A 13,740-nucleotide genomic window follows, 5' to 3' on the forward strand; every position below is an offset into this window, starting at 1 on the left:
GAATTGGTGTTTAGTAGAGAATAGAATTAATATGTACCATTAGATCTACAAGATCCGACGGCTCCAAATAAATTCGAATAATTGAAATATTAAGCAAACAAAAACGCGTGAAATTAAATGCTTCGAAAATTGACTGTACAAAGGGTTTTTTGGGAAATTCATCACGAAGGTAAATGTGGAAGTTCCGATTTTCACTCTTCAACTTCTCGCCGATTCTTATGGTGTAGATTAGGGCTTTTCAAACGGACACAATCTATATTCCAGAAAACCTTCTGCAGATTGAAGAAGAAAGTTGAAGATCTTCGTCTTTTGGGCAAATTTTTTAGGCAATCGACGGAGGTATGTTCGAATATTCAGGCAAACGGCGGAGGTATGTTCTAATTTTCGTAGAGAGGCGAATTTCATCGAATAAAGGTTTAAAGAACACGCTTCGCGCAACAATCGAAAGGTATGTATTTTGTAAGATTTAGTGTTTTAGTTGTTTAAATTTTTTTTACAGAGGCAAAATTTGTTGAATATTCATTCTTTTAGTTTATTGTATACAATCATAGTCAGTTTGTGGTATAATTGTGCCCTCTTGTTTTAATGTTTCGAATTTTGTTGAAAATTTAATGGGGAACCAGTCGCAGGAGATAGCTGCCCTTGAAAAGGATACGAGATATGAGTTGAGAGTTCTTGCGCAGAATTATCCTGATACACTTGGTACAGCTGCAGACGTAGATAACTTCCTCGTTTTTTAAAATTTTAATAGCACTCTCTCCTATTTTTCTTTTTAATTTTTTTTGTGGTTTTCTCTTTTTGTTAGGACTAGCGATCAAGGATTTCTTGAAAGTGGATGATAATACAATTGTATTTGTTGCTGATCCCACAAAGAAGATCGCGAATATATGATTGAAAATATCTCACCAATGAGTAAGCACTCTGAAGACGTTGTGCATGCATGCAAAAAGGCAAAACTTGGACATGATATAGCTATTCATACAAACTCACAGAGTAGAACAGATTAAAGTTTATAATCATGTGTTGTCGTGTTAGATGCAAGGTTTATTCAAAACATTAACAACACTTGTTCATTAAATTGGTGAAGTTTGTTCGGTTATAATGTATAATAAAATAGTAGTGATTTTTCAATACATTAGTGTAGCTTGTTCAACATAGGATAATGATTATTCAGTTAAATAAGAACATATTCTTTATACTATTATTCAAAATATTTATGTGACTTTTTTTTTGAGAGATATTCGTGTGACTTATTCATTGAATTATACGATTATTCAAAATATTTATGTGACTTATTCATTGAATTATACAATTATTCAAAAATTATATGGGACTTGTTCATTTATTCAAAATATTTATGTGACTTATTCATTGAATTATACGATTATTCAAAAAATTTATGGGACTTGTTCATTGAATTATAATGATTGTTCCTTATTCACATAAATATGATGTTTATTCGGTAAATTTTGAACAATATTCAGATACGATTTATTCATGAAAAATGCTACTTTATTCAACAAAATAGTTTCCTTATTCACAATTTATGAGTATCATATAAATTATTCAGCAAACTATTATCCTTATTCGCATAAATATGATTTTTATTCAGTACGTCATGAACAATATTCGAATACGATATATTCATGAATAACGTTACTTTATTCAACAAAATATTTTCTTTACTCACAATTTATGAGTAACAGTTACGTTTTTCTGCAAATTAGTATCCCTATTCGCAAAAATATAATTCTTATTTGGATACGTTTTGAACAATATTCAAATACAATATAATTATTTATTATCACACAAAGAACCAAATTAATATGTACAGGTTTTGAAATAATGAAAAAAATAAAATGCTACATGAATTACTAATTTTATTTCAGCAATTAAGAATTAAATTATGAATAATTAATTACTGAACTAATAAAAATATAAATTAGGTGAAGATTCTATTATTTATTCACATAATATTAATTTTTGAATACACATTAAATAATTTGAACAAATAAAAAATTTGGATGAATTCATGAATTCGAGTATATAAAATAATTGTGAAAAAAAACCATAAATAACGAAAAATATGAAATACAGACTCTGTTGAATTAACATTTAACTAATTTGAATAATTTCACATATTAAACTGAATAAACTTTCAAGTTGTGCGAATAAGGAAAATACGAAAATGCTGAAGAAAATGTTTTTCTTCAATTGCTGACGATAATGGCGTGAGGCTGGGTTGAGGAAGATACGAAAATGCTGAAGAAAATTTAATCACTACATAAAGAGTTATCTCAAACATTAATACCTAGCTAAAATTAAGGAAATAATCAAATCTTGCCATAATATATCAAGATATATTTGGATACCTAAGAATATGTTATGACAATTGTAACCTTTTCGCTGATAATTAATTCAAATATATGGGGAAAAGATCAGCCGTCAGATTGCATAATTTGAATGGGTGAGATTGTTTCTTCATTCTCTCTACATTTAGCATTCTTTTTTGATCCCTTCCCTATATATATATATATATATATATATATATATATATATATATATATACTAAAATAGTGTTGTCCAAGACTAATGAGAACCGAAACCGTGAAACATCCGATCCGATTAAAGGTGAGATTTTGTTGAACCGAAAACCAACGATTAATCGTTGAATCGAACTGCCGATTAACCGTCCAAAATCGGCGATTTTTTTCAAATTAGAAACTTTAGAATAGTAAATTGAATTTTGAAGGTTGTAATTTATTTATACATGTAAATTATAATTTTTTTTTACTTTGGATTCAATAAAATGCAAATTTTATTATATTTTGAGTGATAATGTGTTATAATTTTATTTTGTTTTAGTTTATTATATTTCGTTTTTAGTTTTTTCAATAATTTCATTACATGTAATGTATTACATATAGTGTAATTTCATAAAATAAAATAAAATAAAATAAAAAACTATACACAATACATCAAAAAAAAAAAGACAAAAATCGGCGATTTAGCCCTTGAACCAAGGGTATTTGGTTTGGCCCAGAACCAGCCTTTCTCCTCTTAACGGGCCGATCACGGTTCATCTTCTTAGTGAATTGTGAACCGTCAATTTAGACCCGAAACTGACTGTTTTCGATCCGTGGACAACACTAGACTGAAATATTTTTGGAGACCCTCATTTTTGAAGGATCGCCTAGCTTGGATAAAGCCCAAAACCGCCCCTGCCAACAAATTCACAATAGTGTCAAGCAATGTTGTTGCACATGTTCATATGCAAATGACTACTTTGCACTCAATTCCTCGAGCTCTGATTACTATATTACCCCCAAGAAGTTACATTATCAACTCCCTTTCAAGTTTCAACAATTCACTATTATCTATCACACTAGCATATAAAACACACACAGAATTCTCTCCAAAAATCTTGTCACGTGTCAATTAACACACTTGAGCGTCCAAAATTCTGCCCGAAACGCTCTTCACTCCTATTTTGCAAATATGTAAAAAACATCTTTGTGTTCTCACCTGAAATTCTCATTAGATGCATCCTAATGTTTAATGTATTTGTTAATGTGTAAATTAAAGATGGCTAACAAAATTTCGTCACCCTATACCTATAGGGAAGGGGCAAGGTGCTCGATTCAACACACAACACAACAATTGTGTGGAATTCAATTTAATTCGGCTGAGTTTGGAGAAATTCTCATAATTAATTAAGGGATGTACCCTAAATTGTGAACCACCGTTAGCTACAGTTACTTTAAGTATATATTTACACAAAAAAGAAAGACAGCTTTTGTACTTTAGCAAAATACAATAGTAGTATATTAAATAAAATTGGAAAAATTGATAGAGACAAGGGTACGTAAAGAAGTGGGATGTCTGTGTGTGGACAGTGGTGTAGAGTTATGGGGTTGGGATGTGGATAATTTAAGGTGAGACAAATGGTTTCGATTTTCCCAATGTGGGTAGTTCATGAATGGGACAACTTTGAAAGCTCTTTCTGAAAGACTTTTGGATCTGTGACTTGTGTTTTCGGATTTGATTAAAGCCAAAGGAACCTCACCCTGCCCCTGCCACACACCTCATCAAATTCTAACAACTTTTTTTCGAATTATCTAATCTTTTCTATTCCATTTTTTCAACAAATTCATCTTTTCTAAAAAGTTATGTAACATCATTAATTACGCTTCAAACTTTCTCTTAGTTAGTCTCGTCTTATATTTCAGTTTCATACTTTCATTAGGTTTTCCATAAACTATGAATGTTTAGCTCATAATGTTTATAATTGTACAAGAGAATCTTATCTTCATTAGTTTACTCGGTTCACAGGTTGGACCATTGCTAGATCTCACATTTTGTTTGGATGGAATGGAATATATGTTTTGACTTGGAGACCTTTTAAAAAAAATACATTAATCACATTCTGTTCTTATAAATAATCTTTATCCAATTTCTTAACTCCAATAGCACATAAATAAAATAGAATAAGATCCAAAGTCTTTATCAGCTTGGGCCGTAGCTTAAGCCCAATTCATCAGCCCAAATGTATCTAGCATGATCCATTTTACTGTGTGGAGGTGAACCTTCAAGAAAAAAGAAGCCCACATGTACCTAGAAGAAGACTCACCGGTGGCTCTTTATCAACAATGTGAAACATATTTCTCTTGAAGATTTGTGTAGATTGGTGATGGATAAGGAAGGTGAAGCGGATTTTGCTTTATTTTGCATGGCTTTGTGGTGGTCTTGGTTATGCAAGGTGAAGCACGACTCTAACTACAAAGGGGAGCTGGAGCTTGTTGATAGCTGCGCTACTACTCCCTCCGTCCCGCCCAAGATGCTACATATTCCTTTTTGGGCTGTCCCAACGAAGATGCTACATTTCTATATTTGGCAAAAATAAGGAATTTTAAACACTTAATTAACACTAATTAAGTATTTCTTTATTACATTTTCTCTCCTACTTTATCACTTTATTACATTTTCTCTCCTACTTTATCACTTTATTATCTTCTCTTTCTTACTTTATCACTTTCTCTCTCCTACTTTATCACTTTATTACCTTCTCTTTCTTACTTTATCACTTTCTCTCTCCTACTTTATCACTTTATTATTACACACTTAAAACATTAATCTACAACTTCTTAAATCCCGTGCCGAAAGGTAAATGTAGCGTCTTGGCCGGGACGGAGGGAGTATTTTGCAAACTTTCCAGGAGGCGAATGCTAACATTTTTTTTCTAGAAATCGGAGCCTGCCGCAGGAGGGTGAACGCGTCTAGAAACCCCCTACTTCGAGCGTGTTCAAGTTGGACGCAGATGTGTCGATACAGGCGGATGGTGGTGCTACGGGGGCTGGTTTTGTTGTTCGTGATAGCAAGGGAAGAATTATTGCGGTGGCAGCTCATCGGGTGGGACGGACGAAGACGGTTTTAATGGGTGAGCTCCATGCTTTGTTGCTCGGGATTGAGTTTTGTTTGGAGAATGGTTTTGGGCCGCTTTTGGTTTTAACGGACTCCTTGTTGGCTATACACGTGGTGCATGAGGAGTTTAGAGGTATGGAGTCCCTTTGTGATGATCTTTTTGAGGTGTTTGCTCAGGTTATGGAGAGTTTTGTTTTAGATTTTTGTCATGTTTGTACAGAAGCCAATAGAGCTGCTCATTGTTTGGTAAATTTTGCCGCTTCTTCTTCGGGTGTAATGATCTAGAAGTCGAGCTTCCCAGCTTGGCTTTCTGATATTGCTCTTCGTGATTTAGTATAAATATAAGCTTCTTTTCCCCTTCAAAAAAAAAGTATTTATAATTATCATCAGACATTATAGAACATGAAATTAAACAATATTCAATCAAATAAAAATAAGTGAAAAAAAGAAGAAAATTGAAGCCAACAAATTAAGTAAAACATAGACATAATTAGTGAACCCTATAGTCCTTTTAATATATTTTTGCCAACATCATCATTCTCATTTTTTTCCGGACTTTTACAATCAAATCCGAATAAATAAATAAAACGAAACTATGAAACAATTAAGATATAGTCAAAATTAGTGAGTCAACTTAGTAAATTAGTATAATACTATATTAATGAGAAAATCTTTAATTATTATGGAAAGATGAAATTTGAATTTGACTAATCTAATTCAAAAATCGATTAATGTAATACATGTAAAATACTATTTCAATTAATTAGAATATCCTATTATGTGTATATAGGTTACATAATATGTATGAATAGCATTACTCTAATTTATATTTGTAATACTAGAAACCATTAAAAAAGAGCCTCCCTACATCCGCGGAGGTCTAAGGAAATAAACAAGGCAATCTGAAATTGATTCCTCCAAGAAAAGAAGAGAAAACATCTTGGAAAACTCTGATGAAAATTAAGAGCAGCAGTTAAAAATCAGAGCTGCTGCCAAGAATAAAGAAAACGGGATGGCAACATTGAGAGCCGATGACGATTACGATTACCTGTTCAAGCTGGTGCTCATCGGGGATTCCGGCGTCGGAAAATCTAACCTCCTGTCTCGCTTCACCCGCGATGAGTTCAGCAAGGATTCCAAATCTACCATCGGCGTTGAGTTCGCCACCCGTTCCATCCGAGTTGATGCCAAGGTTGTCAAGGCCCAGATTTGGGACACCGCTGGCCAAGAAAGGTATGCTGCGTTATTTGCATTCATCACAAAATCAATTTTTTCACTTCATAAGCAAGATACATATCATGAATAACAAATGTTGAAGGTACCGTGCCATCACGAGTGCTTACTATCGAGGCGCGGTGGGGGCGTTGCTGGTGTACGACGTGACACGGCAATCGACGTACGAGAGTGTGAGAAGATGGTTGAAGGAGCTCCGAGAGCACACGGACAGCAACATCGTGATCATGCTGGTGGGGAACAAGGCAGATCTCCGACACCTGGTGGCCGTTCCCACTCAGGAAGCCAGCGATTTTGCAGAGAAGGAGGGCTTGTTTTTCATGGAAACATCCGCTCAGGAAGCCTTGAATGTTGACCAAGCCTTCACCCAAGCACTCACACAGATATACCACGTCGTCAGCAAGAAGGCTCTCGACACAGCCGATGACCCTGCTGCTCTGCCCAAGGGCCAGACAATCAACATCAGCAGAGACAGAGATGATGTTTCCGCCATCAAGAAATCTGGATGCTGCTCCGGCTGACACGGAGACAACCACATTTTCATCGATGACAATTTCGAGTAGAATTAGTGATGCTGCTCGCTGCACAAGCGACTTCATTGTCTTGACTACAGATCAAGAAAGAAACCTGTAGCATAGTTAGGTGGTGGCTTGTCCTCTGCAAGCTTTGACCCTGCATCCAATGGTGTTATATGTATACAAATTTATAGTCTCGCAGAATTAACCAGCCCCTGAGTTCAACAATTTACATATAAGCTGTTATCTTTGATCGTGCATTATCTGTGTTCTCAAGCTCAGAGAAGAGAAGGTCACAACGTCGGACAACTGCGTTTTACCGGGGTTGCCACTCAAAAGCAACTAACACTTCTCCTTCCATTCTACTAAAAGTGGAAGGGAATAATCTTGTATGCTCCCGATTCATTTGGGGTGTGTATTACATAGATCCATACAATCTTGCAATGGGATTTTTGTTACAGAAAAGACAAGGGAGCCTGTGTGAACTGTGGGGCGAAAGGCATAAAACTTCAGTGACTGTACGAACAAGTTTCAGCAGGCAAGTGATAAACAGCAAAAATGCCACTCTGGATCAAACTTAAACTTTTCCTTTAATTACAGATATAAACAGAAAAAGGTGGCAAAGTTCACATTCTATCTATGGTAAAGGAAGTATCTTATTTGAGAGTTGTAAGTTATCAGCATCATCAAAAGACCTAGTTTCTTTCTCCCAAGGTAGAACAAGAACATGGATCATATGCGCCCCCGGTGCCTTTGTTTTGTAAGCTGGAAACAGTGATATAAATCACCTGTAAACGGCCAGGAGGAGGTCAAACAAAGGTACTTTACAATATGCGATTCCTCAGTTGAACAACCATGACACTCAAAAGTGTGCTTTTCCAAATAGCCATCCTAATGCCCATAACATTCAAACAGATTGAGTGGATTAGCAAGGTGTACGAGTCAATAACAGCGACTGAAAAACAGGATAATCATTCTACACGCAGCATAATTGACATTGTTATAGACTTGTATCCATTAAGAAAATGCAAGAAAATCCAACCTACCATGTAAGTTCGATCTCCTCATCAACCTAGTGATAAGTACTAACCTCATTCACAAGAAGAACGCAAACTAGCTGAACAAAATGGCACAGGAATGCAGAGAGACAAGTCCCAAGAAACAATCTTTATTTTAAAGCTGCTAACACATCTTACACATGAAAAGGCGATGGTAATATTGCAACCAAAGCTTTTAGCTTTCAAGACAGATATCCTAATTTTGTATCTCAGCATGTTTGTGTGTGTGCAAGCCATTGCACTGCAATTAAATTATATAGACAACCCTATGGGGGTACGCCTGCGGCTGATGAGCAACGCATTTGAGGAAAATGAACCAAATAGTGGATTCAAAATAGCATCGAGCAATTACAGCAATCAGTAAGCTAATCAAATTTCGAGGAAGAAAAATAAATAAAAAGTATTTGAAGATGGGCAGATTACCTATTACAATCAGCGAGGTTGGTGCGCAGATTTATCTTTATCGGGTGGGGAAGAGGCAGTGGTATCAGACTGAAAGGAAGGGAGTGGATTGGAGCCCTTGATGATCCAACCGAGGGCGAAAAACGAGACGCCGGCGAGAATAGCGGATCCCCAGGCCTGAGAGTACCACTTGCTGTACTGTTTTACAGCGAAGCGCCATTGATCTCTGAGCGTGGCGACGTCCGGATTCACCGTCTCCCGGGGATTGGGATAGTTTGAGCCGCCGCCGTTGCTGGGGATTTTAGGCGAGGGCTTCGGATTGCGGTTGGATTCGGGGATTTGGGGGTCGCTCATGCTTTCAGCTAACAAGCAAATATTTCCGACAGCGAAACGATAACGATGACTATGAGATGTGTAAATACTCTTTTTTTTTGTTTTTCTAAATATTGCTAGACGACGCCACGCATTGCTATTATTTGCCGGCGTATTTAATTTTTATCCTTTTCATTCCAACTTCAAAGTGCGGTGCTTAACTATGGACTGTTGAAGAATTAATTTTTGTTGTATTTAACAAATCCTCTAACCAAATTTAATCACAATAATATCGAGTCACAAATATTCGTTTGTACGACTGATCCGTACTAGGGAGACATCTGCATGTGAGACTTATATCATTATTCAGTTAAGAATAAGATTTTTAAGAAATGTTTTATTCGAATTCAAACGATGGATAAAATAATTCAACCGAATCAATTTTTTATTTATTAATATGATTCAATTTTTAATGAATAATTTAGGTTGCACACTAATCACCAATTTAAATAATTATTTATTACCTTAAAATTAAGTCAATTTTATCAATATTACTTATATCATCAATCAAATAAAACTTGCCCCTTAGCAAAATTAAATAAGGCAATATTTGATTCGAGAATGTGATACTCCCCTTGTTTACCTAAAAAAGTTTTATTTGCCCCTTTTTTTGTTCACCAAAAAAATCTCATTTCATTTTTTGAACCATCACATTCTACCATATCTTCTATATTTAATTGTACCTTTATTCCATTTTTAAACTAATAATATATATTATTTTTGTACTCTCTTATAAAGTGTATTTTTATTCCACTTACAATTCTAACAACTTTATTAAAATTTTCATCAACCCTTAAATGAAACTCTTTTTTATAGATGAAATTTGTGTCCATCCTCGAGCGGAATTCTTTTTTATAGAGGGAGGCAGAATATATGAGCGGACAAAACTACCTAAAACCATTACTCTACTGTCAAAGCCATTTTCTTAGCCATGATATAAATTACAATATGCAAATAAATTAGAAGACTTGGAGAATGCATATTTACAGTCTTCTCAAACAAAAAGAGAGAATGCATGTTTTCAGTAAGAAATTAATAATGGGGCAGAGAAAAATAGATGTTTGAACGAAAATGAATAGCATCAAGGCGTATAAGTAATAATCAGATAAAGCAGTAGAAAAGGGGAATCATGACACCAATTTTAGAAAAGAAAAGAAAAAAAAAAAAAAAAAACATCGCTCGCAGTTAGGTTTTGGGGGTCGAATGATACCAAGTTCTATACTAACATGATTTTAGAAAGAAAGCTTAATTGGCAATATTGATTTAATTATCAGAATTAGCAAGAAATCTCGTCGATAAGTCATAAACTAATAAAGTGAAGTTCACAGTAGAGAATATTAGTAATAAAGTGTAGCACCAGACTTAATAGTGTTGGTTGCAGATGAAGTAAGTGAATGTCATGTGTGGATACATGAAAGAAAATGGGGTGACATCGTTAACACAAAGGAAACGGCAGAATACATAGTGTTTGTTGAGAAGAGACAACCAAAGTTATAAATCTTATCATATACCAAACTAGTAGTTTTAATTTTAATGGATATCATTTACCAAAGCAGCATGTCAAAATTATTTGCGACCTTCCACCTTCTTCTGTTCTTTGGCTGCAGAAACAAAATCATCATCATCTACAGGTCAAACTCCAAGGAAAGAAAATAGAAATAAGAATTAACAAGTTACCGGCTTTCTCCTCTTCACGTTTCTTAGCAGCTTCTGCTCTTTGCTGTCGTATAAGAGCCAAACGTTCTGTACGTTTGGGAAAGAACAAGAAATCAACTCGTGAACTACTTGGGATCGACTTGAGAAAAACTTATAATCAGCACCAAATTAATCAAGACAAGATAAACCAAGCTCATTAGGCTCATGAGCTTCAAGATATTCATAATTTTCCCATAACAGTTTGACTATTTACTCATAATGAACATAGATTATGAAACTTAGGTCATGTACACATAATAGTTTTGCCACTGCTCGGCTTGATCACACTCCTATCAGAAGGTGTAAGAGCCAGCGATGAATAAAGCATATTCTCAAGGAGATTTAGCATTACCTAAATCCTTCTTTGCTTGATCTGTCTTCCCTTGTTCTTGCAGCCTCATATATCTTTCATGAGCTTTCTGTTTCTCAATTTCCTCCCTAATACAAAACAAAAGGAACAAATCTTCATTGATGGAACTGAAGCAATACATAAGAGAACCACAATGTAACTATTTGGTAAGCATTGAATTAGTAGTTAGGAAGAGGAAGGCTAGAAAGGAATATGATATATTTCTAAATGTCCCATCATTAGAATGTTAACCCATAGGTAGCTCAGAGAGGCCCTCACGCAACATAACTTCTAAAGTTATAAAGACTTGTGGATGCAAGTCAATACAAAAATACAAGTAATGGTTGTTTTCATATATAGCATAATACTAAGTTACTAACAAACAAATTCCAAAACGAGTTTTTCATATACATCATAATACTCACAACAAAACGTCAAATGAGGATGTAAACAGGAGAAGGATTTTGAAGTCATCGGTAAAATACATAATTCAAGAAGCTAACAGCAATAGGCATGCACTAACCTTTCACGCCTTGAAAGCTCCGATGTTTTCTCTAACTGTGCAAGAGCAAAGCAAGACCAGTTTAGGGGTTGCTCAGAAAGTAATAATGCCCAAGGAGAAAAAAAAGAAAGAAATAGATCTTTCATGAGTTCATCCCAGAAGGAAGGGAAAAAAACAGAGAGCTTTCTTGAGTAACTTACATCAGCATCACGTGCTTTCAAGTTCTTTGGCTTTACCAGGTTAGGATTTTCAATCTGAATGACCCCCTCGGCACCTTTTGCTTTCTGTTAGCAGAGATGAGGCAAACATGTTTGCTTGTCATTTGTCAACCCATTTACTGGAGGCAAAATGGGCTACAGAAATAAATGGCTTTGCAGGAAAGGAAAGGCACAATTATACTCACTTCAGGTTCGCCCTCAGATTCCTCTTCTGACTCTACATCAGAAGTCTCATCTTCTACAACATCAGCTACTTCCTGGTAGCAAAGAAACACTTATTGTAGAGCGAGAAGAGAATACATTGAAGCTCTTATTATAATGACAAGTGTATTATTAAGTGGGAACTAGACTACCAATCAGTTCGAAATAATTATTAAAGCAACAAACTGGAGCGAAGGAAAAGCTACATATTGATATTACCTAGAATACATCAACACAAAAATCTATAAATATATTGGTTAACGCATAAGGATCCACTATCCAATTTACGACAACGTGACTACTATCTGTTCACAAATCCAAATAATTTATGAACCAATTCAAGCCACCGCACCAGAATCCATTACAACAATTATGTGCATATATAACCCGAAAACTCTACAAATATGTCAACTAACTACAATGCAGCTCATTGAGCTGATCACTATTCTAGTAACCATTATCTTATCTTTATTAGCCATGCTTCCTCATTGCAAACAAATTTCATAATACAACTCCAAATGTCCTTAAAACTTAAAATATCAACTTTGCAGATTTATGGGAGTGAATCATGAGTATGATGAAATGAGATTATATGAAGAAAGATAAAAACCCTAAAGCCCCCTAGAAAACACAAAGGGGTGAGTAATCAGTATGATACTAAAAAACTTGTGGGAAAATTGAGGATATAGTAATAGTACCTTTCTGAAAGTACGAGGACGAGCAGAGCTACCAGCAACTGGATAATTCGGAAGAACATTAAGATGTGGTGAGATTTTTGTTGATCAGCAATACAAGGATATAAAGCAATTCCAAAACAGAAAAATTATCAAAGAAATCCCACTCTTCCTCTCTCTATCTGTGTGTGTGTGCGTGACTGTGTGTTTGGGTGTATGTGTGTGTGTTACGATGAAAATTTCTGCACTACTATTTGTTTTTTTAGACAGTTCTGCACTACAATTTGTTACTATCAAGTTATGAAGTCTAGCCAATGGTGAATTCTTCTTTCTTACCCACTCAAAATTCAACAAAGAAAATGATAAGAGTATGAATCATTCAAATAGATAAGAGTTCAAATCGTATTTCAGTAAAATAACACAATGCCCATTCCAACAAGGGGAAAAAACCAGTCTTTTCCCACGGGCATGAAACATGGGGGATATAAATGTTACAGAAGAAGAAATTCGATTCATCCTACCATCTCACCAAAGCAACTAAAATTCCAGGAACAGGTAATTCATTGGCAATTCACAGACAAAATAGCCAAAATAAACATAAATCATAATCACGAAATTTTCTCCAGCCGCCTCCTCCCCCTCCCGAATCAAAATCAAATCTTATATGCATCGCACTAGAAAGCTTACTCATCTCTTCAGGGGTGGAGAAATGGCGGCGGCCCGTCGGCTTGCCCTTGAACTTCCCTCTCCCCATCTCTCTCTCTCTCTCTCTCTCTCTCTCTTGCTTGTAATCGCTTAAAGGGGATAATTTGCGACTCTCTTATCGGGGAGAGCAGATTCGATAAAATTGATTTTTGAGAGGGCTCCTTTGCTGAATCAGATTCTGGCCCCTTTTCATAAACCCTAGTTGGGAATGTGAGAATCTGATATGCGGGCCCGTCAGACTACTTTGCGAAGAATGAAAATTTCAACCTTCGGTTTAGTTCTGTCCGGTTCACAGCTTTATTTTGGTAAAAGCGCTGATCAAAATATAAAATAAACATAAATACTACTCCCTCCGTCCCACTCCAATAGGCTCAGTTTCCTTTTTGGGTTGTCCC

At 35.3% G+C, this 13,740-nt stretch overlaps 2 protein-coding genes and 1 long non-coding RNA gene across 6 annotated transcripts; 1 reads left to right on the forward strand and 2 right to left on the reverse strand.

Moving 5' to 3' along the window:
• Positions 1-3: 3 nt before the first annotated feature.
• Positions 4-1,028, forward strand: LOC130985443 (uncharacterized). Its single transcript, XR_009088967.1, has 3 exons — positions 4-448; positions 624-702; positions 806-1,028. It is a non-coding gene; the product is annotated as an uncharacterized LOC130985443 (long non-coding RNA).
• Positions 1,029-6,123: 5,095 nt separating this feature from the next.
• Positions 6,124-9,196, reverse strand: LOC130985444 (uncharacterized). Of its 3 annotated transcripts, XR_009088968.1 has the most exons (3): positions 8,651-9,196; positions 6,470-7,957; positions 6,124-6,371 (listed from the first exon to the last, which is right to left on the reverse strand). XR_009088968.1 is itself a non-coding variant. In XM_057908427.1 (2 exons), the coding sequence occupies exon 1, from the start codon at positions 8,981-8,983 to the stop codon at positions 8,660-8,662; it is 324 nt and encodes a 107-aa protein (XP_057764410.1). In that variant the 5' UTR covers positions 8,984-9,115; the 3' UTR covers positions 7,716-8,060; positions 8,651-8,659. The 3 variants fall into 3 exon arrangements, 2 of the variants coding, with proteins under 2 accessions (XP_057764410.1, XP_057764409.1); XM_057908427.1 differs by lacking the exon at positions 6,124-6,371 and having other exon boundaries at positions 7,716-8,060; positions 8,651-9,115; XM_057908426.1 differs by lacking the exon at positions 6,124-6,371 and having other exon boundaries at positions 7,716-7,957; positions 8,651-9,100.
• Positions 9,197-10,338: 1,142 nt separating this feature from the next.
• LOC130985445 (uncharacterized) lies at positions 10,339-13,658 on the reverse strand. Of its 2 annotated transcripts, XM_057908429.1 has the most exons (8): positions 13,328-13,658; positions 12,665-12,702; positions 11,951-12,022; positions 11,748-11,831; positions 11,569-11,603; positions 11,049-11,134; positions 10,679-10,744; positions 10,339-10,602 (listed from the first exon to the last, which is right to left on the reverse strand). In XM_057908429.1, exons 1-8 carry the CDS (start codon positions 13,392-13,394, stop codon positions 10,568-10,570), a joined length of 483 nt encoding a protein of 160 aa, XP_057764412.1. In that variant the 5' UTR covers positions 13,395-13,658; the 3' UTR covers positions 10,339-10,567. The 2 variants fall into 2 exon arrangements, with proteins under 2 accessions (XP_057764412.1, XP_057764411.1); XM_057908428.1 differs by having other exon boundaries at positions 10,339-10,744.
• Positions 13,659-13,740: the final 82 nt, after the last annotated feature.

Source organism: Salvia miltiorrhiza, chromosome 5, assembly GCF_028751815.1.
Source record: "Salvia miltiorrhiza cultivar Shanhuang (shh) chromosome 5, IMPLAD_Smil_shh, whole genome shotgun sequence".
Lineage (NCBI taxonomy): Eukaryota > Viridiplantae > Streptophyta > Magnoliopsida > Lamiales > Lamiaceae > Salvia > Salvia miltiorrhiza.

Coding starts and splice junctions, on each gene's coding strand:
- LOC130985444 (XM_057908427.1), bottom strand. CDS start 8,983: ATGAGCGACCCCCAAATCCCCGAATCCAACCGCAATCCGAAGCCCTCG.
- LOC130985445 (XM_057908428.1), bottom strand. CDS start 13,394: ATGGGGAGAGGGAAGTTCAAGGGCAAGCCGACGGGCCGCCGCCATTTC. Junction 11,604..11,747: donor TGAAAGCACGTGATGCTGAT/GTAAGTTACTCA, acceptor GCTCTTGCACAG/TTAGAGAAAACATCGGAGCT. Junction 10,745..11,048: donor TCAAGCAAAGAAGGATTTAG/GTAATGCTAAAT, acceptor CCAAACGTACAG/AACGTTTGGCTCTTATACGA.